This window comes from Schistocerca gregaria, chromosome 6 (assembly GCF_023897955.1).
Source record: "Schistocerca gregaria isolate iqSchGreg1 chromosome 6, iqSchGreg1.2, whole genome shotgun sequence".
NCBI classification, from domain to species: Eukaryota; Metazoa; Arthropoda; class Insecta; order Orthoptera; family Acrididae; genus Schistocerca; species Schistocerca gregaria.
Window position 1 is genome coordinate 339,832,117 of NC_064925.1, and position 22,607 is coordinate 339,854,723.

The following is a 22,607-nucleotide window of genomic DNA, read 5'->3' on the forward strand; positions in this document are numbered from 1 at the left end:
AATGCAACTAAACATAACACACTTGATTTCAATGGCTGCTTCATTACCCAAGCCACCTCGAACCTTTCCTCCACTACTTGCTTTTCTGAACTGCGCAGATGGGAGTTATCCTTACTGTACATTCTCCACTCCAGCAATTATTCTGGCCTAAACCTATGGTAACATACTGTCCCCACACCCTCCATCCAACAGTTTCCAGCCCCACTGTTCTTTCATCTCCTCCCCATTCTCATCTCCCACCCTGTTTATTTGCCACTCTCTGCCAACACATCCGCCTGTCTTTCCATGCTTCACTCTTTTTTTGCTCCTCTCCACCACTCCAGATTGTTGTTTGCATCCCACACAATAGTTGCATTCTAGCCCGAGATGCTGGAGCTAGCACTCATATGTACATGATGTTCACTTGCTTGCATGTGTGAATTGTGTGTGTGTGTGTGTGTGTGTGTGTGTGTGTGTTTCACTGATGAAGGCTGTGGCTGAAAGCTTTGTATAGGTGTCTTTTAATTGCGCCTTCTGCAACTTAATGTGTCTTCTTTATGATAAGCAGCAATCTGTCTTTTCCTACATTGTTGATATTCCTACCTGGAGTTTCCTCTGTTCAGTCCAAAGATTTATAAGCAATATTCAGGGCCTTCAGATGGCCATCCATTATAATGTAGTCTGTCATGATGAACAGTATGCCTTATTTCACCCTGCATGTAGATGAAACATATCCAATCAAGAAGAGAGATATCAAATGGTTTACTAATGCCAATTCCAGCATAGCTACCTCCAGATTATGGAGATGAGAACCATATTAGTTTCATACCCTTACTGCTTTGCCATCTTTTAAGCTTCATTCCCCCCCCCCCCCCCCCCCCCCCCCCCGCCCTCTTTACATTTCTTTCAGCTCTTGCTCCAACTTTTTAAAGTTATCTAGTTATTTTTGCTTCCTTTTCATTTCACACCCAATTGAATTTTTCTCATCTACTTTGTTTAGCTGTCTCTGATATCCATTAATTCTTTATGAGAAAGAATTCTTCTACTCTTAGCTGAAAATGCACTGCTCTACTTGTAACTGACACAGTTAAGCTTTGAGCCAGATTAGTACTCAAAGGCAGATCCTTACCTTTGGCAGGCTGTGTGTTACCAACTGTTGTATCCATTCAAGTTTCCTGATTCAAAACTTCAGCATTTTTTTAAAAAGAAAGATTCATGCCATTAAATATAATATCCCTCGTCACTTTCATTATTTGCTCTCTTTCCCTCAACATTTTTTTCAACTTTTTTTTCATTTGCCTTTTGTATCCAGCTGTGGTGTGGTATAGTGTTCTGACTGAATTGTAGGATGCCATAATAAATGACTGGTTCAGTTAGTTCAACGGTTGGAGAAAGGCAAGTGTATACCGCCTCCGACAAAATAAAGTCTACCGAAGCACTGAGATGCTGAAACCAAACCTTGTGTTGATGGCAACTTTATCTTTTATTTTTTTATTCTATTTGAAGTATTTTTCTTCTTACTTGACTGGTTTGTAGTACACATTTTATCTGCAAAATGCCTGCCACTTGATTATTATGCAATAACTTAAATATCTACCAACACATTATACTGGGACTTATTACTCCTATAACACCTTTTTTATAGCTCACTGTAAACTTTGTCTTCAAGGTGTGCTTTCCACTTTTCTGTTAATAACAGCACTTTCTTATCAATTTATTTGTTTCTAACGTGTTCCACCTATCAGAGCATAGAAACTTGTAATTTCAAATACGAATATTGCTAATTATACATTTTCACTTACCTCCTTGCATTCATAAGGTCGCTCGCCAGTGTGCATCCTTCGATGTTTCTTCATCGCACCACTTGAAGGAAATCTCTTTGGACAGAAATCACAAGGATATGGTCTCTCACCTTGAACAAAAATAACCATTTTGTGAATTCAAAATTTCCGTATGAAAATTCATTATTTCAGGAGGGAAAGTTCACAATTTTCTTCACAAAAAACAGTGACAGTGGCATTTATGGCATACACACTAAGCAGCTGACGAGAAATATTGGTACAGCAACACTTTTAAATTGATTAGTCAAATTATACAGAATTGCAACAATTAAAATTCTATTCATGGAGAGCAGTGGGAAAACAAAAAACATCCGATTGGACAAGTGGCTGAACCTCAGACCACTGCAGCAGCTATTTACCAGCAATTATCATTTCACTGTTCTATAACACTTATAATCACTGATACAGCAATTGATTGAATAAACCGAACAGTAAAATGAGTATGTTAAATTAGTTCTACTCTCTGTGTCATGCTTTATGATAAAGGGAGAGGTAAGGATGTGGGAGCCTAACAATAAAAAAGTAAAAAAAAAAAAACATACTAAACTTCTTAGTTTTTCTGACATTACTAACTGTTCATTCATCAGCTGAAATGGAAATATATAAAAACAAAAAGAAATACAGAGAATTGGGAATCCCCAGATATTTCAAAATAAAGTAAGAGAGTATCTTACTAGTCATTACTCCTATAATTTATCAGAACATCTGGACTGAAGTATGTAGCAATTTCCTGTATGTACTCATAAGCAGATAACAGCAGGCTGAAAATCTGTAAAGTTACGTTAATGCAGTGTATGAAGTAGTAAATAAAATCAGGGGCTGAGCAATGTAAGAAGAGCAGTGGGTTTTTGAAATATGCTTTTTCGGTTAATATAACCAATACCCTGATTTACAGTATACTAAAAAAAGCACTTTCGCATCTTAATGTATAATTTGACTATTTCTACAGCCCACAATGCTCCCCCCTTCATGATGAAATTTGTAGAAAAGAATGTGGAAATCAATGAATGAAAAATCTACAGGTACACAAGGAAAATGTATTTCAAATCTTCCACATCCTTTACAGTCCTACAAGTTACAAAAACATACAGTATTGACATGATGGCAGACTGCAGTAGAATGCATATGATTCCTCAACTGATACTTTGTCCAGCTTTTAACATTTGCATGTCTACTATAGCCGGCCAGGCTGGCTGAGCAGTTCTAGGTGCTACAGTCTGGAACCGTGTGACTGCTATGGTCACAGATTCGAAGCCTGCCTCGGTGATGTCCTTAGGTTAGTTAGGTTTAAGTAGTTCTAAGTTCTAGGGGACTAATGACCTCAGAAGTTAAGTCCCATAGTGCTCAGAGCCAGATTAGATTAGATTAGATTAGATTAATACTTGTTCCATAGATCATGAATACGACACTTCGTAATGATGTGGAACGTGTCAGGTTAATAAAAGATGTCTGTACAAGAAATTACATTACACAAAATATTGCATGACACTAATGATTAAGTTTTTTTTTTTTTTTTTACTTACTTTATATCTAAAAATTCAGCCAATGAGTAGAAGGAGTTGTCATCTAGAAATTCTTTTAATTTATTTTTAAATGTTAGTTGGCTATCTGTCAGGCTTTTGATGCTGTTTGGTAGGTGCCCAAAGACTTTTGTGGCAGCATAATTTACCCCTTTCTGTGCCAAAGTCAGATTTAACCCTGCATAGTGAAGATCATCCTTTCTCCTGGTGTTATAGGTATGCACACTGCTATTACTTTTGAATTGGGTTGGATTATTATCAACAAATTTCATAAGGGAATATATATACTGTGAGGTTACTGTGAGGATCCCTAGATCCTTAAATAGATGTCTGCAGGATGACCGTGGGTGGGCTCCAGCAATTATTCTGATTACACGTTTTTGTGCAATGAATACTTTTCTACTCAACGATGAATTACCCCAGAATATGATGCCATACGAAAGCAGTGAATGAAAGTAGGCATAGTAAGCTAATTTACTGAGATTCTTATCACCAAAATTTGCAATAACCCTAATAGCATACGTAGCTGAACTCAGACGTTTCAGCAGACCATCAATGTGTTGCTTCCAGTTTAACCTCTCATCAATGGACACACCTAAAAATTTTGAAAATTCTACCTTAGCTACAGACTTCTGTTCAAATTTTATATTTATTACTGGAGTTGTGCCATTTACTGTACGGAACTGTATATACTGTGTTTTATCAAAATTTAAAGAGAGTCCGTTTGCTGAGAACCACTTAATAATTTTGTGAAAAACATCATTTACAATTACATCACTTAGTTCTTGGTTTTTGGATGTTATTACTATACTTGTATCATCAGCAAAAAGAACTAACTTTGCATCTTCATCAATGTGGAATGGTAAGTCATTAATGTATATCAAGAACAGTAAAGGACCTAAGACCGAACCCTGTGGGACCCCGTGCTTGATAGCACCCCAGTTTGAGGAATCAGCTGTTTTAACATTACACGAACCACTTATTTCAACTTTCTGCATTCTTCCAGTTAAGTATGAATTAAACCATTTGTGCACTGCCCCACTCAAACCATAATGATTTAGCTTATCTAAAAGAATTCCATGATTTACACAATCAAAGGCCTTTGAGAGATCACAAAAAATACCAATGGGTGATGTCCGGTTATTCAGAGCATTTAATATTTGATCAGTGAAAGCATATATAGCATTTTCTGTTGAAAAGCCTTTCTGAAAACCAAACTGACATTTTGTTAGTACTTTATTTTTACAAATATGGGAGGCTACTCTTGAATACATTACTTTCTCAAAAATTTTTGATAGAGCTGTCAGAAGAGAGATTGGGCGGTAGTTGTTGACATCCGACATATCCCCCTTTTTATGCAATGGTTTTACAATGGCATATTTCAGTCTATCAGGGAAAACACCCTGCTCCAAAGAGCTATTACATACGTGGCTGAGAATTCTACTTATCTGTGGGGAACAAGCTTTAAGTACTTTGCTGGAAATGCCATCAATTCCGTAAGAGCTTTTACTTTTCAGTGAGTTTATTATTTTACTGATTTCAGAGGGAGAGGTTGGTGGAATTACAGCTGTTTCAAACTGTGCAGGTATGGCCTCTTCTATTAATAGCCTTGCCTCTTCTAGTGAAGATCTAGATCCTATTTTCTCCACAACATTTAAAAAATGATTATTCAAAATATTTTCAATTTCTGATTGTTTGTTAGTGCACTTGTCATTCAGTTTTATTGCCATTTGAACAATTTTGTCTATTATAGTCAGCAAAGCATAGCTAGAGCTGCGAGCTGTGTTTGGTGGAATGCTAACTAGAGGGAGGGTGTATACCCCTGCTACTAGCAATCTCAAAAATATGGGGGAGTAAAACAGCACACACCTATAACTGTGAGACTAAGGTCACACATGTAAGAGATGCTGCTGTTAATAGTTGTTCTCATTGTCCTATGACTTATCACTGCTGCTTACAATGTTAGTCTCACTGCCAGTTCTACATTAGCAATGAATGAAGACAAACAAATTATTAGTTGTTTGAAACTGAATGATAGAAAAAGTGCTGATTGGGTACTTTTTGACTGGAATGTTTGCTTTTGCAAAAACTTCAACACTTTTTCTCTGAAATGGCCATTGCTTTCTTCGTTTGGCTGTACTTAAGCTTTCAAAAATGATTGTTCTCTTGAAAAGCAGCAGCATTTTACTGCCAGTAAGTGAATGCATCTCCGATATAAGGTGTTACTGGACATTATTTGTATTTTCCTGCCAAATTAGAAGATTACAAAATCTGCAGACTACTAACTTCGACTTTTTATGGGCAGTCATAGCCCTACAACCTATGCTTGACAACGTTAGAGATGGAACTGGAAAAGCACTTAGCGTAGGAGTAGAACAGAATGTACAGCAAATTGTTTTTAATATTAGGGGAAGAATCTCAGTGACATCGAAAAAAAGTTACAGATTTTGTTTTGGAATTGCTACAGCCTGAGCACGGGCACTAGGCTATAGCCGCAAATGGCCATGAGTGTAAATGTACTAGAATTTAGACTGCCAGAGGGGAAGATGCAATGTGGGGCAACAAAGCCCGGCCTACACATTTCTTTCTTGTAAAATGCTGAATACTACGTTGCATTACGCAATGTGTATCTTAAAAAGACCATTCAACAGTCCACAACTGGCATGGCACCAGCTCATTGAGCACATTGATGCATCATTGTGTTTGTACACTTTATTTTGCAAATAGGTTCTCGCACACATTATCTTTCCACATTGGGCTTCAGCTGATGATGTATAATGCCAGTAACTCCTTACATTTTCCATAGTGTATGCAGAAAATAAAGCAATTTCAAACTATCTCCTATGAATAGCTCATCTGGATACAATTCACTATGAAACAGCATCTGTTAAGTAATTTTGGGTTTTCACATTTTGAGGTACAATTTGCATCTATTTCGCAGTTATCAAAAAATTTGAATTTTTCCGGTCCCCACACACACATATAGCAAGAGTATCAGCAACATTTAACTAAGTTTTTCTACATGAAAATGCTAGTTTAAATCAGCCTTGTACTTCATGAACTTGAATGGAATCAGATGAGCAATGTGGGTGCAGAGGCAGTTGTCACAGGTCTGAGCCAGCTCCTTCCTCCACAACACATAAACAGTATGTGACCACTGTGTATGCTCACATCGTAGCTCATTCTGCATCTTGCTAACCATACAAGTACTGCAGTTCAAAAAACTAAGAAAGAGTGTACACCAGAAATTTCCAAAATCCTGTTTCCAAGTATTGTTTTTTTTTCCCCTGAATCAGGTTTTAGCTCAGCGATAGCACCACCCTGGTCCTTGTTCACTGCTATTGCCATGCAGCAGCATCCCTCAGTTGCTGTTGGAATATTGGTTATTCTTTGCATTTTACTGTCCCTATTAATTCACATCAATAAAACAAATATCACAGTGGACTAATTTGGGAGCCGGTATAGCACAGGCACATAAAATTTCACTTTAAAAATGAATTTGTTTGTTACGGGAAACAAACCAACACCTACTTTCAATGCTGGACATTGCATGAAAAATGTGATGATCAGTATTTGTATGAAGTGATACCAGCTACACTTTGCAAAAACAAAATCATAAATATCTGACAGAAAATGCATCAGGCTATGCTTAGGAGGGATGTCCAAAGTGAGTGTGTGTGTGTGTGTGTGTGTGTGTGTGTGTGTGTGTGTGTGTGTGTGTGTGTGTGTGTGTGTGTGTGTGTGTGTCTCCACTGCTAACTAATCAGTCACTGTATTTGTAAATAATAATTGTCATGTCCATCGCTGCTAATATAGCGGAAACATTACATGTCCTCAGTTATAATTGCAAACTTGTGCACTCACTCTCGTTTCCACACTGGTGGTCCACTTGTCATACACAACAAGCCTCGAGCCACCAGCTTATGACTAAGTGGGCAATGGCTGAGATTTGCAAATCTAGTCTCTGAATGAATGGAGATGGGAAGTTCGGAGATGATGCCATAAGACCAGCTGGTGAGTTTAAAATGAGTATACAGAAGGCATGGCTGATTTTGTCTGATTTCTACTGGGCATGTGAGCTGGAACAGCCTAATCTAGTAGATAAGCCTCTAAGAGGCAGAAGAAATAATGACAGATAACCTGTGTGTATTTGATGCCTACTTCAGGAGATGGAAACCAAAACAAAACCCACTGAAGACAGAAGTTGTTGTATTCCATCTGGGCAACTAGCATGCACATTAACATCTGTAGGTAATACTCACAGACAATGTATTGCAACGCACCATCAATCCAGAATACCTGGGTATAACCTTGAATCTTCAGAAAACAACTGCAAATGTGAAGAGCCTCAAAATTTCTTTCAAAAGTTAACAAGTACTTCTTGGAAAAGTGACTCAAACACTTTGACAACAACAACACTGACATTAGTTTATTTATAAGCTGAGCACTGTCAAGCTGTATATCTCAACAGTTCCTTCATTCACCTAGTGAATGTTCATCTTTGACAGGCAATACACATTGTATCTAGTACACTTCTGCCAATACGTATTTAGTGGCTTCCAGTGCTAAGCAACATCACTTCACCACACATACTCTTGTTGTATTACACACAAGAATACAAAACAATAAGCAGAATTGTGATTTATTTATCTCATGATATACATTTGCAATCCATTTGGTTCATGTGCAGCAGACTTGTCAAAAATTTATAATACAGCTGCCAATAATTTTTATGCTGATAAACAATAGTATTAAAATAAATAAAAACACTAAAATTACATTTCTCTGGATGTATAAAACATTTATCCAACTCAAATTTCCAGTCTGTCCTGCATGAATTCATCCATGAGTAATAACATTACACATTGAGTAATGACATTTCAGGGTCAGAGCATCATATAACTTTCTTTTAAGTGGACTTAAACTCATCTGCATTCACATGTTCCATTTTAATTTAATACAAACCTGCTCAATTTGTTTTCTAGGTACTCAATGTTGCCTGTCAGCTCAAATATTTATCCAAATGTAATCCTAAGAGTTTGACTGAGTCAACTTCTTATATGCCTTAATCTGCTCACATTCTGACTGTTTGGTTTTGAATTTATTACGTGAGTCTTAGATATACTTAGATTTAACACACTTAGCTAAAGTGCTGAGGGTACTGATCAAAGATTTGGGAATTTTTTCCAAATGCTGGTTTTCTTTTAACAAGTATAATCTAACCAGAACTGACAGGGAGCTGATACTTAATCATAAGAAGAGAAGCAGGATTGTACCTAGTATGGAGTCTTTTGGAACACCATGAGATACCTTTTCCCAGACAGAATAATAATGTGCTCCACTTAAATAAATACTAACTCTCTGGTTTCTGTTTGATGAGTAGGATTTAAGCCATTGTAGGTCAATGCCTTTAATGCAACACTTTTCAAATTTGTAATACGCAATGCATGGTTTATGGAATCAAACACCTCTGTGAGGTTGCAGAAAATTCCTGCAACCTTACTGCCATTGTCCAATGATGTACTCATTTTCTCAATGAAACCATTCCCTGCGTCTGTGGTGTTTTTGCCTCGCTGAAAAGTAAACTTACTGTTTAGAATAACAGAATAATTTCAATGAAGTTTTTGATTTGGGCAAATATATTATTTTAGAATTGTCTGGGAGAAATGAGACAGGATGATAATTTCCCATTACCTCTCTGGATCCCTTTTTGAAAGGTGGTTTGACTTCGGCATATTTCAAGCCAGTGGGAAACAGTCCTCTTCAAAATGAGTGATTTATTATTTGAGCTAATGGGTTTGAAGTTTTGCTGTGTTGTTTTTTAGTGCTAGGATTGCATTTTCTACATCCTTCATAGAACCTTTTCAAACTTTTTGTATGGTGTTTACTGTTTTCAATAAGGCCAAAGCGATGTATATGAATGTGTGGTGTCTGTTTTTTCAGACATATCTGAAAGAACATACACATTCACTCATATTATTGATTTGCCTCAATGGGCAATGAATCCACCATCTTCAGTATTGATACACAATGGCATTCGATCACTTGTGAGAATCTCAAAGTAGCACCTATTGAAGACATGGATGGGACTGCAGATAGGTGGTGCTGGTGGAAGTGTGGGTCAGCTGAAAAGTGTGCTGAGATAGTCCATGTAACTGCAATAAACACTGTTCCCAGGTGGTGCAGTGATTAACGCAACTGCGTGGTAAGCAGGAGAACCTGGGTCCAAATTCCAGTCTGGCATACGTTTTCACTCATTTTCACTGATTCTGGATAAAGTCCCAATGCAGCTGGCATCTAAAGTTCTTTCTCTCCCCTTTCCTTTCTCCCCTCCACCTTCAATTTACATAACAAAGGTATTCTGTTTGTTGTGAAATCTGTTACATTTACTTCAGACTTTGCTACATTTAGAAAAAATCCACTGAAGTACTTTGGTATTTAAGTTGGACTTACAATAGCATTTCCTTCAATGTTAATTTTTAAAACATCTTCCTTACATGCTAACTCATATTTAATGAGTGACCACACAGCCTTTGTGCTACAATCTGGAACCGCGCGACCGCTACGGCCCATGTTCGAATCCTGCCTCAGGCATGGATGTGTGTGATGTCCTTAGGTTAGTTAGGTTTAATTAGTTCTAAGTTCTAGGGGACTGATAACCTCAGAAGTCCCATAGTGCTCAGAGCCATTTGAACCATTTTAACACAGCCTTTGTCTTATATGTCTGTTATCTGCCAGGTTTTTTGCTGCTTTGACAACTCTTTTAAATGTAACATATTCAATGAAATCAGTGTCAGTGAAATCAGTGCCTTTTTATATTTTAATTATCAGATCAGTTGCTTTTTCTTCGCAGACATGTTGTAATTCAATAACATTCTCCAATCTGACTGAAATTAATCAGTTGGCTTGGACAATCACCTTTAGCCTATTAACCAGGGTTTCAATCCTGTGGCTGCCCCAAAGTTGGAGTGGTCACCTCCAGCCCAGCAAGGCTTCATGCAAGTCAAGAACCAACTATCAAACTTCTGGACTTCAGTCTTCCTCAGTCACCTGGAGAAAACTGAATCAAATCACACATGGGGCAGGCAGAACAGTCGCTACTCTCTACAATTGGGAGTGGTGAAACTACTCAAACTGTGACTGTAGCAAATGGTGCCGAGAATGTCATATACCTACAAAACCTACATCAGTGTAGCTCTAAAGTAATTGAGTGGTTGGAAAACATGAACATTGATCTTTCATTTTCTTCCTTTTATTTATTTAACAGATTTCTAACAATTTCTTTGTTTATAATTATTTATAGCACAAAATTCTAAATAAATTACAACAAAGATTCAACCACAAAAGAAAAAAAGGAAGATTTTGGTGTGTTTCTGCTCCTCTACAGTTTTTCATAGGCTACAGACACACTGACACTGACACTGGAGATGTCCACTGACTACCAAAATCGGTCGATTTTTTCCAATCATTATGTCAGTAGGCGTGTTGTCTCAGTGCAGCTGACCTCACTGCCCAAACTTATAAACTTCAGATGATAAACAGAGAAATTCAAATCAGTCTGTTTTCTTCAATCAAATTGGTTGACATATCCCCACACAAAACACAGTGTGAGAAATTTGAGAAATGTAATAACAGGGATACATATTGGAATCTATAGTCTGGAATTGCTGCATGATAGGAAAAAAGTTTAGAACAACTTAAAAATTTAATAATAATTAACTAATCGTTGTCTTGTATTACATTATGTATGCTTCGTGGCTGTCTAGCCATTTCAGCCTCATGTCTGTACTTAATGCAGCATGCTATCCACCACACAGGTAATATTTGTATCCAAAATTTTAGGCCCACATTATATCCCCAAAAAGTTAGGTCTCTTAAGTGAGAAATATGGCGTATGCCAATTTTGATGCTTAAAGTTACTGTAGTGGATCTTCTTTAGGTTGTGGTTGGTTGACATTCACTATCTAAGAATTATTATTATTCCTTTCTGGTGTTTTTATGCCAGCAGGGCAGTGATTCTGTTATATGAGGTAGTTTGCAAATTTGTTTCCACTTTTCGGTGCTTTGGATGTTCAGAGTATCTTATTTTAAAAGGCATGTTTGTCTTTCACCCATATGCTGAATGACAGTCATTGAAGACTAACTGACATAAATGTGTTTTGCTGAATTTGTTCGAAGTTATGCAGAGTGAAATGTTGCTTTTCAATGTCTATGAATCATCTAACACATGTAATAGAATGTCTCTCATGTATTCACAAAACTTCTCTGGTTATTAGAATAACTTCAGGAGAGAGTTTACAGTACTTGCAACACATACTTCCGCACACTTACTTCCACACACAGAAGTGTCTTGCCATCCATCCTGCCCATGTAGGTTAAAATAGATTCTAAGCTAACCTATTCTAACTAAACCTAATCCCCTTGACCACACCAAAAACTGCTGAAGGAGGTTGGATGTACTGTAACCAAGCTGTTGGAGAATGTAATCAGACCATGTTAGGTGACAGAATATGATAGCCACTGTCATTGTCATGTGACTGCAGCTTTATTATATTGATTGGCAAGGACATTACTTTTTTGTTCAAATTATCATTTTGCTTGCATCACTACTCCCATCTGAGAAATAAACATGGACTTCATTAGTTAAAGTATTTCCTCTCTCTTCCCATCACAAAATCTCATCATCTTCTTGCCTAAGTTTTTATTAAATTATTCTATCAATGTTTTCTTAGATTTGATACATTGTTTCTCCATTTCTAATTTAATTCTGTCCCATATAATATCCTCGCTGATGTCAGTTCACCTCCTGTAACTTCATGTAGTCAGTTGTTCTTAAATTGCAACACAAGGGAAAAGATGAGAATTCTTTTAGTCAGAAATGATATGTTCTTTCAGATATAGTCACAAAATTTTCAGTTACCTGTTACTAAAAATGTTATTTTTTTAATCAGAATATTGATTTAAGGCATGAAACTTTCTTCTCATTCCGATTCATTCTACGTAAAAGGATGGGTGACTGGAGATTAGTCCCTGTCAACATTGAAGACATTAAACATGGAGCACAAGCTTGGATGCAGTATGTATGAGAATGAAATCAGCTGTGTTCATTCTCCACAACACCTAGATTTGGATGACTGGACAAAGATCTGAACCCCAATCCTGCCAAATTCAATATAAATCACCATCTACTCAGTAATCTGGTGCAGGCCTACTTGAATTTTTCTGTTAAGGTTTCTGTTTCAAGCTCTTTATACTTGCTTCCAGTAATCAACTTATTGATCTGTATACGGCATCATACATAAGTAGTATATCTGCTTTGCATTGCATGAAACCTTTTTTGTACTACAAAGAGTTTTTTGCAATTTATACATTCTGTCACTCCTAGTTTTGTGATTTAATTCTGTGGGTTGAATAATTTTTTTCCAAGCTGTCTCAATTCAGGATTTTTCTGCTAAAAGAGAGTTACCATTCTAATACCGGTTCCCAACAGATCACGGAAGTTAAGCGCTGTCGGGCTGGGCTAGCACTTGGATGGGTGACCATCCAGTCTGCCGAGCGCTGTTGGCTAGCGGGGTGCAGTCAGCCCTTGTGAGGCAAACTGAGGAGCTACTTGATTGAGAAGTAGCAGCTCCTGTCTCGTAAACTGACATATGGCTGGGAGAGAGGGGTGCTGACCACATGCCCCTCCATATCCGCATCCAGTGTCGCCTGTGGGCTGAGGATGACATGGCGCCCAGTCAGTACTGTTGGGCCTTCCAAGGCCTTTCGGATGGAGTTCAGTTTTAGAGTTACTATTCGCTAGTCATCAACACAATGTAGAGATTCCATTTGGTTCTCTGCCTGCAGTGAAGCAGTGTTCAGTATAACTGTTTATCCAGCTGATCATAAGAAAGTTGCAGAGCAAGCTTCATTAGAGATTTGATCACTGTCCTGCACTCAACCTTCGTTAGTCACTGTCCTCACCCATCCAGCCCCCTCCCTGTTCCCATTCCAGCACTACTCAGCCGTCATTTCACCACCACACCCAGTCTTTTAGTTTCTTTTATTTTTATTTCTCTCCTTTCTACTACTTGCCCCCTCCCCCCTCCACACCTTCTCTCACACCCTCCGTCTAAACTACAACACTTCACTGTCCACCACTCCCACCATACAACTTCTCCCCCTCCCTGTCCCAGCCTCCTCATTACCCCACCCAGTCGCCACTCCCATCATGCACTGGTGCTGCTGCTTGCAGTGTAGTTTCAGCTCTCAGAGACTGCAGATGTGTGTGCAAGTTGCGCTTGCATGAGTGTGTGTGTGTATGTGTGTCTACTGCTGACAAAGGCCTTAATGGCTGAAAGCTTCGATTGTGTGAATCTTTTTATTGTGCCTATCACGGCTCAGCATATCCACTATATTGTTAAATAAATAATGGGCATTTTATAATAACTATTCCACTGATCTGAATGCAGACAACTGACCTCACAGGCAACACTTTTTCATTTGGTACTGGAGTTATTTTGTATTGGTTACTGACTGAATATTCTTAAAGCAGCATTAATGGTACGTTCAATTTCCTGGAGTGGAGTTTTAGGTATACACTTTTCTCCATACTGTAAAGTTCCATTTTAATGTCACTTTAACCAGCTTCACCCTGACAGACTGAGATGCAAAATGATGATATATTTAACTGTTATTTTTCTGATCAGAAGTAATATGAAAGTTTTTGTAACTACATGTGTAGTAAAACTTGTTTATTTATAATGTTTCTTCTAAAAAAAAACCACTAAGCAAGAACAATCTTTGCAGAAGCATGAGGGTGAATGAATGGCAGCAAGTGGACCAGGGAAGCTGGACAGTTGATATGCCATGTGATACACACCAAGTAAATGCAAAGAGCATGGCTGTAGCAGCATATAGGAGGAAAAACACCTCAGAAAATTACCAAAATACATTTGAAAGGTTCCCCTCAGTGTTGTTAACAAGTACACAATTAAAGATCACATGACTGGCAAATTTCAGTCCTACAGAAAATTTTCAAGTACGATTGATGACAATATATTGTAATATTAACAGACTATTAAATGGCAGGCATAGTGGATTGGAGACCACGCACGTAACATGTAAATTAAAACCCGAAAGTTTACTGATAATAAAATTATCAATTTTGCAGTGCGACTGTAATGGGAATAATAATTATTCATTCCATTTTGAGTACGACGGAGACAGAGAACTGTGAGAAAGATCACATTCATCGCAAAGAAATGAAGCCTGCTGCTTTTGCAAATCCTGCTGCTTTTACTACACAACCAGAAGGCTTCTATAATGTGAATACAGTGGAAGTAAAATAGACGCACAGAGTATTTCGATGAGCTGGGGAATTAATTAGTTTTGCAAAGGTATAGATTAATAAGCAGCAGTGCAGGCCTGAACTTGGTAAAGATATTTTGTTTGGTAATTACAGTGGCAGACACAAGTACAACTTATTTTTTATCTTTTAAACTGAATGTCAAGTTGGGGGTACAACCAGATGTCTTATGTGATTACTTTGCTGTAATCAGAAATAGAATGTCCAGTGAGACATAAAATGGAATCTATAACTCTTGTTATTTAGTAGCAAGAGGTGTTTACTGAAGTGAAACTAATTTTTGTGTAAATTTGTGGTGCACAACACTGCACTGAAGTAGTAACTCTAACTAGAGTGTTTTTTTTTTTTTTTTTCCTTTCCTTTTCCTGGCAAAGCAAAAATAACAATGAATCTAACTATTGTGTAGCAGCTGGCATGTATTAATAATTTATTCTTTCACACAGTCAAATTTAAAAGCAGTAATAGTCAAAGAGTTTCTATAGAAAAGAACAGGGAATGAATACTTCTATCACACTAAAACATAAATCAATATATTTTACTGTCAGATTATTTCGGTTGCTTGCAGTGCATCCAATGGCAACAGTATCGTATACTTCTTACTTGGATGAAGCACAAGAAAAATAATTTCTGCACTTACATGCATACATGTCTGCCTGCCTGCATGCACGTGCGTGCCCACACACACCCACACTACTACTACTACTTCTTCTTAAATCAAGCAATGTTTACAAAAATGAATTCCTTAGTTTAAGATGATTAACTCTTGCAACATAAATGAAATCTGGATAACGTACTGAGGTAAATAGTATTGCATCCTATGATGAAGTTTATTTCTGTGCATACAGACTAGCTGGATGTTACTTCCATCAGAAGCATGATTTTTGTCTGTACTTTTTGTGTTACTATTATAGTAGTGAGAGACTCTAATAACCACACTGAACAACTGATGGGTTTCGGAGTAACAAACGTGTATTGAAACCAAGCATCTTTGGTTGCTCAGTAGTGCATTGATTAAGCCACAGTACGTGTTGAAATTACATAACACACCTCATGTAACTATCAGCTTTTCTTAAAAGGGCTGTTAGCAGAAGTACAAGGGATTTTACAGTGTTTTCTAGTAAAGCCCATCAAGAATTTTATAGAAACCAAAATTTTATATTTGAGAGCCTTTCACAATAAAAGTATACAGTTTTGGACACAGATAACGTAGGACTAGGAGACAGTGTCACTAAATTTTTAAAAGGTTTGCACTCTCAAATTTGAGCAACAATGCAACTACATGTTTGAGAATTAATATTTCCTGAATTATGAAATTTGGAAAGATGACAAGACATTCTTAACTTGGAAGAGAACCAGGGCTTACAAATGAGGTATGTCAACTTAAAACAAACTGTTATTATTAATGGGGTTGAATTTTTTTATAGATGGTTTCAATGACTTTTAAATTTATAACGTAATTACAGGATCACCATATGTTTTATGTATTTATAACATAGTCTTAATACTTCAAATTTTTTCTGCATGTGAATCGGCTTTCTTAAATTCTGCAAGATGTTCTTTAATTAGATGACCTGTCTATTCGTCAGCTCTCTTCAGTAATACTTTTGGAAGGCAATGCCAACGGGGAGAATCTTATTCAGATTTTATTCTCAACACACTTTTGCAGTGGGTGGATCAGAACATACAGTAAGTCTTCCAGTATTATATCTCTGATCTTCTGTCTCACACATTAATAATATCACACAGAACTTAATTTTAAATGAACATTTAAATGAACATATGTTAGCTGTTTCCAAACCAACGGCTGAAATTAACTGGAAATTAAACATGCCTCTGCCACCAAGTAATTTGGCACCTGAATATAAGTATTGTTTGCGCAAACACAAAGGACATGGTTTAATATTTGAATACAAATGAGGGACTGTCACTGTACAGGCATACACATACATTCTAATTCAGAACAGAGCCTGACAAAAATGATAAATTAATTGTAAAAACCATAATTCACAATTATGATTTATGTGCAGCATGCCTAAAGAGTTAGTTGCAGATTCATAAATTTTAAGAATCAGTCTGCACAGCCAACACATCTGGATGGAATACTTATCCATATAGTGTTACCTCAAACAGGAATGAAGATATGGACATGATCATCACAAAATTTTTTAACCCATGAGCTTTTATTATTTGACTGACCTGTATGTGTCCTCAAATGCACCTGCAAAAGTGTAGCACCCTGAAACTCATGATGACAATGTTCACATGTATAAGTCTTCTTTCGTATCACCTGACCTGCATGAGCACGTAAATGCTGCCTCAAATTATCTTTCCGACTGAACATTCGCCCACACACCTAAGTAAAAGGCACAGAAATGGGGTAAAGAAACATATTAATGATCTGATAGTGTAAATTTAAAGCTAGGTCAGCAACAGTTACCTGACATGGAAAACTTGGCCTTGACTTCCCATCACAGCCTGTTTGTGCAACATGTCGCTCCAAATGATATTTTCTGCTAAAGGTTTTCTGGCAACGTGAACATGAATAGGGTTTCAGACCTGTCAAAGAAAAGAAGTATACATCAGGATTACTTTTCCTCAGTACATTTTCATGATAAAGGTTCTGTAGCGTAAATAATGTTAGCTGCAAACACTTGGTCACATGTGAAATTGTTGGCAATTAATGTCACAATGACACTGCTGTCATTTGGCAGGTATTTTTTTTCTCCATATGTGAATCTGAATTACTTTACCAAGTGTTATTTGCCTTAATAATACCCTATGCCTAATCCTTAACTATTTGCCTTAATTATTCCATACCAAGTGACACAGCTAAAAACCATACCTATTTCCAAATTTAGCCCACCAAATGCACCAGCAGGGATTACTAGGAACTGAATTCATCAATTTTATGTACATTCTTGTTTTAAGTTTGAGAATACTGAAATAATATCCAATTACATGAAGAAAGATTACCTAAGTTAGGGTGGAGTATGAAGTTGTTTAGATACATTTTATATCATGTGTGTTTTCTGTGTGTACTTTACTCTAGCTTGTAAAATGATTACTCTGGGTATTTTATTGTAGCTTGTAAAAGGATTACTCTGAAAGATAGCAACTTTCTTTCTTTTTCAAGCTTTTTGTAGGTAACTATTTATGGCTGTTAAGTATTTGAACAAAAGCATTTCAAGCCTCCAGCTGTACATGTACACCTTTATTCTCATCCAGTTTCAGTTTTAACAACCACCATCATGGAGGACTGAAAAACAAATAAACACAAAAAAATGTTTAATATTCATGACAAGCTTTTTAGGCACAGGAAACATATGTGTGATGAATGACTGCGTGGAAAGTGCTTACAGAGAGCTGTACATCCATGGATCAAAAATACACTACATCCAAACAGGATATCACAGCATGACCAATACAACCTTCTCCATAATAGCACACGAACTCTATAACCTTCAAAACACTATGGACACATAAATACAACAGTGTATACTAGACAACTCTTAGCAAGCAGGTTTGCAAAGATATATATCAGAGACTAACTGTCCAAGACAGTACTGTCAAAGATTACAGAAACATATGACTATCTACACTCTAGTGCAGGTCGACAATAAATGTCAGTATTATAGAAAATGGAGTCCACAACATTGATGCACTACTGAAGTCTGTAGTGACATTTTATCTAATCATAGTGAAATATTTATGAAAATTAAGATTATTAAAATGTGGTTAAACAGATCTTATCAGAATCAAATGGCATTTTTAACACGTGTTTAATTGTAATACTAGTGATACTTCATTTTCATTACTGATGCAAAACTGTATAACAGAAAAACAAAATTCATTTTGTACTTCATCATATCAAGAATTTTTTTAGATTTGCCTGCCATGTTGTGGTTTTATGATATAACACTTGTTAAATATACCATCTGATTCACATAACATCCTTTTAACCACATTTTAAAAATCTTGAATCTATTAAATATTTTATCATAACTGGACAAAATGTTACTAGAGACTTCTACAGTACATTGATCATATGGATTCCACTGGTTGACAACCTTGATGTTTATTGTCAACCTTGACTAGAGCATATATCCTATACTCCTATACTCTTTGGCTGTATATCACTGTATGTTTTTGTAATCTTTGACAGTGTTGTCTTGGACAGTTAGTGTGTAACATAAACCCCTGTAAGCCTGCTTACTAGCTCTTAACAGCCAAGAGTCATCTACTTTACACTATTGCATTTTTATGATCCATAGTGTTTCGGGTGTTACTGAGTTTATGCATGCTATTACAGAGCAAGTTTTCACTGGTCATGCAGGTACGTGCTGTTTGAATTTAATGTATTTTTGATTAACCAATGTACAGTTTTGTAAGTACTTTACACGGGAACATTCTTTGCACATATGTTTCCTGTTTTTGAAAAGCTTGTCTGTATGTACTACATATGTTTTGTGTTTCTTTATATTTTAGTCCTCTGTGATGATGGTTGGTAAAACTCAAACCAATTGACAATAATGGGGTATATGTGCAGCTGGTAGCTCAAAACTCTTCTCTTCTTTCTTTTTGTGTTGGCCTATCGACAACTCAGAGGTTCCACTTTTCTATGAGTGTCTCCTTTAATCCAAAAGTATTTACAATCTAACTGAACTTTCCTACAATATTTCTATCACGTATATAAAACAAGCATGGATGTTAATATTAATTAGTGTAGCTTTGACTATTAGGTTCACATAAACCACATTTTCAATTTTTGAAAAATACAGCTTGACACAGCATACCACATGGGCTATTTGGAACTTCCACCCTGCACTAGTTTATCTGAACTCTGGAGATGGGAAATTGCCTCCAGCACATCATGGCACCCTGACACTCTCCTAGACTTAACCATGGTTAATGTCAACATGTCATCCTCACTCTTCCCACATGTTCTCTTTTTTCATTATGATCATCTTTATTCATTATATATTTTATACTGCTTCTCCTTCCTCTTTCTTCAAGTGTTAGAAATTTGCTCAGAGCATCTATTGTCTGTGGTTGGTTTCTATGTGATCTCTCAACCTTCTTCTTGGTCTGCTTGTTGAGCTCCTCATTTTTAATTGCAATATCTCTTTCTCATCCTCTTAATCTATCTTTACCTCTCACTCTGTCCTAATAATCTTCATAGTGAAGCTGGCATAGAGGTTAGCAATGTCCTATCTCTGACATCCTTTTCTACCTGTAATCCTCTCCCCTTCATCTTTGTCTACCTCATCCTCACTACAGCTGGGTTTTTGTACTCTGAATGACCCACCCTTTGATTTTACATTCCGAAATCTATTCCTCCTCTCCTCCCTGAAAAAGGAATGAATGGTTTTGATATCAAGGATAATGTAATGTACTTTTATTTGTGTTCATAGGCACTACTAAATATTTTGCCTCCTGAACGTAAGCACTGTCCAACAGATCTGGAAAACATCATGATAACAACTCAGCACTGATTGGTAGACAGGCATAAAAAGAAGACTGAGCTTGTCTAAGCTTTTGGACACAACCATATTAATTTGGAGAGAATGTCATCTGCCCATCCAAATTTATATTTCTGTAATTCCCTAAATCAACTGGGGCAAATTCCAAGGTGGTTCCTATGAAAAAGATATCACCAATTACCTTCTCCAACCTCTTTCAGTCTGAGCTTCTTTTCCATCTCTGATTATGTCAATGACAAGATGTTAAACCCTACTATACCTTTTTATCACTCATGACATTTGTCCTGCCCTATTGTGCTGATTAAGTTCGTGCTTTTGCCTAAGTATGCTTTCATTTGGCAGGCAGAAATGTTTTACTCTCAGTCTTCATGGAAAGGCTGCATTCTTGCAAACAAACTCAACATACAACAGCCATGAACACATTTTTAAAGTGTTCATTCTTGTCTTAACCAAATGAAAATTTTTTCACCGGATGGTGAGGTAAGGAAACTGCAAAAATGTCTGCTGTTAACAGAAATGAAATGCTTACCCGTATGAGTGTACATGTGCCTTGCAAGAGTTCCTTTGTCTGGACATCTTGCATTACACTCTGGGCATGTATATGTCTCTCCTTCCATGTGAATCACTCTTCTGTGCCTCTCCAGACTGGACTTCAACTTGAAGCTTTTAGAGCAATCAACACATTCAAAGTCACCCCCCTGCAAAATACAGTGTACTCAATATATTAAACATAAAATATAATTTATGTAGGCCATCATGAAGAGGGATGAGAAAGCAGAAACCACGTGACTTGATTCATGACAGAGCCTAACATTCACAAAAAGATAATATGTTAATATTAACAAAACAACCATATTGTTGTTGTTGTTGTTGTTGTTTTTAGTCCTAAGATTCATTTCATGCAGCTCTACATGCCAATCTATTCTGTGCAAGCCTCTTCATCTCTGCATAACTATTGTGAGCTACACAAATTTGACCTCCTTATTTTAATCAAGGCTCAGTCTCTCTCTGTAATTTCTGCCCTACAACTTCTCTCTATTATCAAACTGATCAGTCCTTCACACCATAAGACGTGTCTTATCAATCAATCCCTTCTTTTAGTCAAGCTGTGTCTTAATTTCTTTTATTGCAGTTTGATTCAGCACATCCTTATTAATAATCCAACTTATCCATCAGCAATCTCCGGTAAAACAATACTTCAAAACCTTCTATTCCATTCTTGTCTAAATCGTATATCTAACAAGTTTCACTACCATATAAGGCTATACTCCGGACTTCAATAAAGGAAAACTAACATTTAAATTTATATTTAGTGTTAACAAATTTATCCTTTTCAGGTATGATTTTCTTGCCATGGCTATACTGTATATTATATTCTCACTACTTCAACCATCATCAGTTATTTTGCTACTCAAATAAGAAAACTCATCTACTACATTTATTGTCTCATTTTTTTAATTTAATGTCTTCTGCATCACTAGATTTGACTCAACAGCATCCCATTACCCTTAATTTATTTTTGTGGAAGTTCATCTTAAAAAGATCTTTTCAAGGCACTCTCCTTTCTGTTAAACTGCTCATCCAATCCATTCGTCATCCCTGAAATAATTAGTGTCACTGTAAAATCTCAATGTTTTAATTTCTTCTCCCTCAATTTTAGTCCTCTGTCCAACTTAACCTATGTCTTCGTCACAGTGTGCTTAATGTACAAACTGAATAACATTAGGGATAGGTTACAGCCTCACTTCACTCCCTTCTCAACTACTACTTCCCTTTAATGTCCTTAGACTCTTGCCACAGGAGTTTGGTTTCTGAAAAGTTATAGATAACCTTTCACTCCCAATATTTTATCCATGTTATCTTCACAATTTTGAAAAATATATTTCAGTCAAAATCCTTTCTCTAAATCTACCAATGTATCTTTAATGTATCTTCTAGAGTATTCAAAGGATCAGTGTTGTCTCAAGTCTGCCTATATTTCTCCAGTATCTGTACTGGTCTTCTCCACCGAGGTTAGCTTCTATCGCTTCTCTCATCTATTCTTCGCTAAATAATTAAATAATCTGTCAGTATTCTGTAACCATGATTTATTAATTGAGAGTTCAATATATTATCTATCAGCACCAACTTTCTATGGTACTGGAATTGTTAAATAAGTCTTGAAGATTGAAGGTACTTCATCTGTCTCATACATCTAGCATACCAGGTGACATAGTTTCATTGTGGTATGTTTTCTCGAGGCTCTCAATAATTCTTAGGGACGGTCTACAGCTCATGATTCAACTTAGGTCTTTTACGGCTCTGTCAAGTACTTCTCTATTCCCTTTTGTCTGCTGCATTTCCCATTTTCTCTTTTCATGAATTAAAATCAGTATCTTCTAAGCTATCTGAGAATTTCTACCATGCCTTCTGTTTTTGCATACTTGGACCTCTGCTGCCT

The 22,607-nt window shown here is 36.7% G+C and overlaps 2 protein-coding genes across 2 annotated transcripts in view; both read right to left on the reverse strand.

Moving 5' to 3' along the window:
* Window positions 1–22,607, reverse strand: part of LOC126278599 (gastrula zinc finger protein XlCGF57.1-like) — a 486,383-nt gene that overhangs the window by 365,961 nt on the left and 97,815 nt on the right. The gene's annotated exons all lie outside the window — the stretch shown is intronic.
* Window positions 1–22,607, reverse strand: part of LOC126278598 (zinc finger protein 726-like) — a 232,057-nt gene that overhangs the window by 111,668 nt on the left and 97,782 nt on the right. The window contains exons 6-9 of the mRNA XM_049978820.1: window positions 20,697–20,865; window positions 17,125–17,243; window positions 16,884–17,040; window positions 1,782–1,891 (exon numbers count right to left, since the gene is read on the reverse strand). Of these exons, the coding sequence (XP_049834777.1) occupies window positions 1,782–1,891; window positions 16,884–17,040; window positions 17,125–17,243; window positions 20,697–20,865 (555 nt within the window). The remainder of the gene's footprint in view (window positions 1–1,781; window positions 1,892–16,883; window positions 17,041–17,124; window positions 17,244–20,696; window positions 20,866–22,607) is intronic.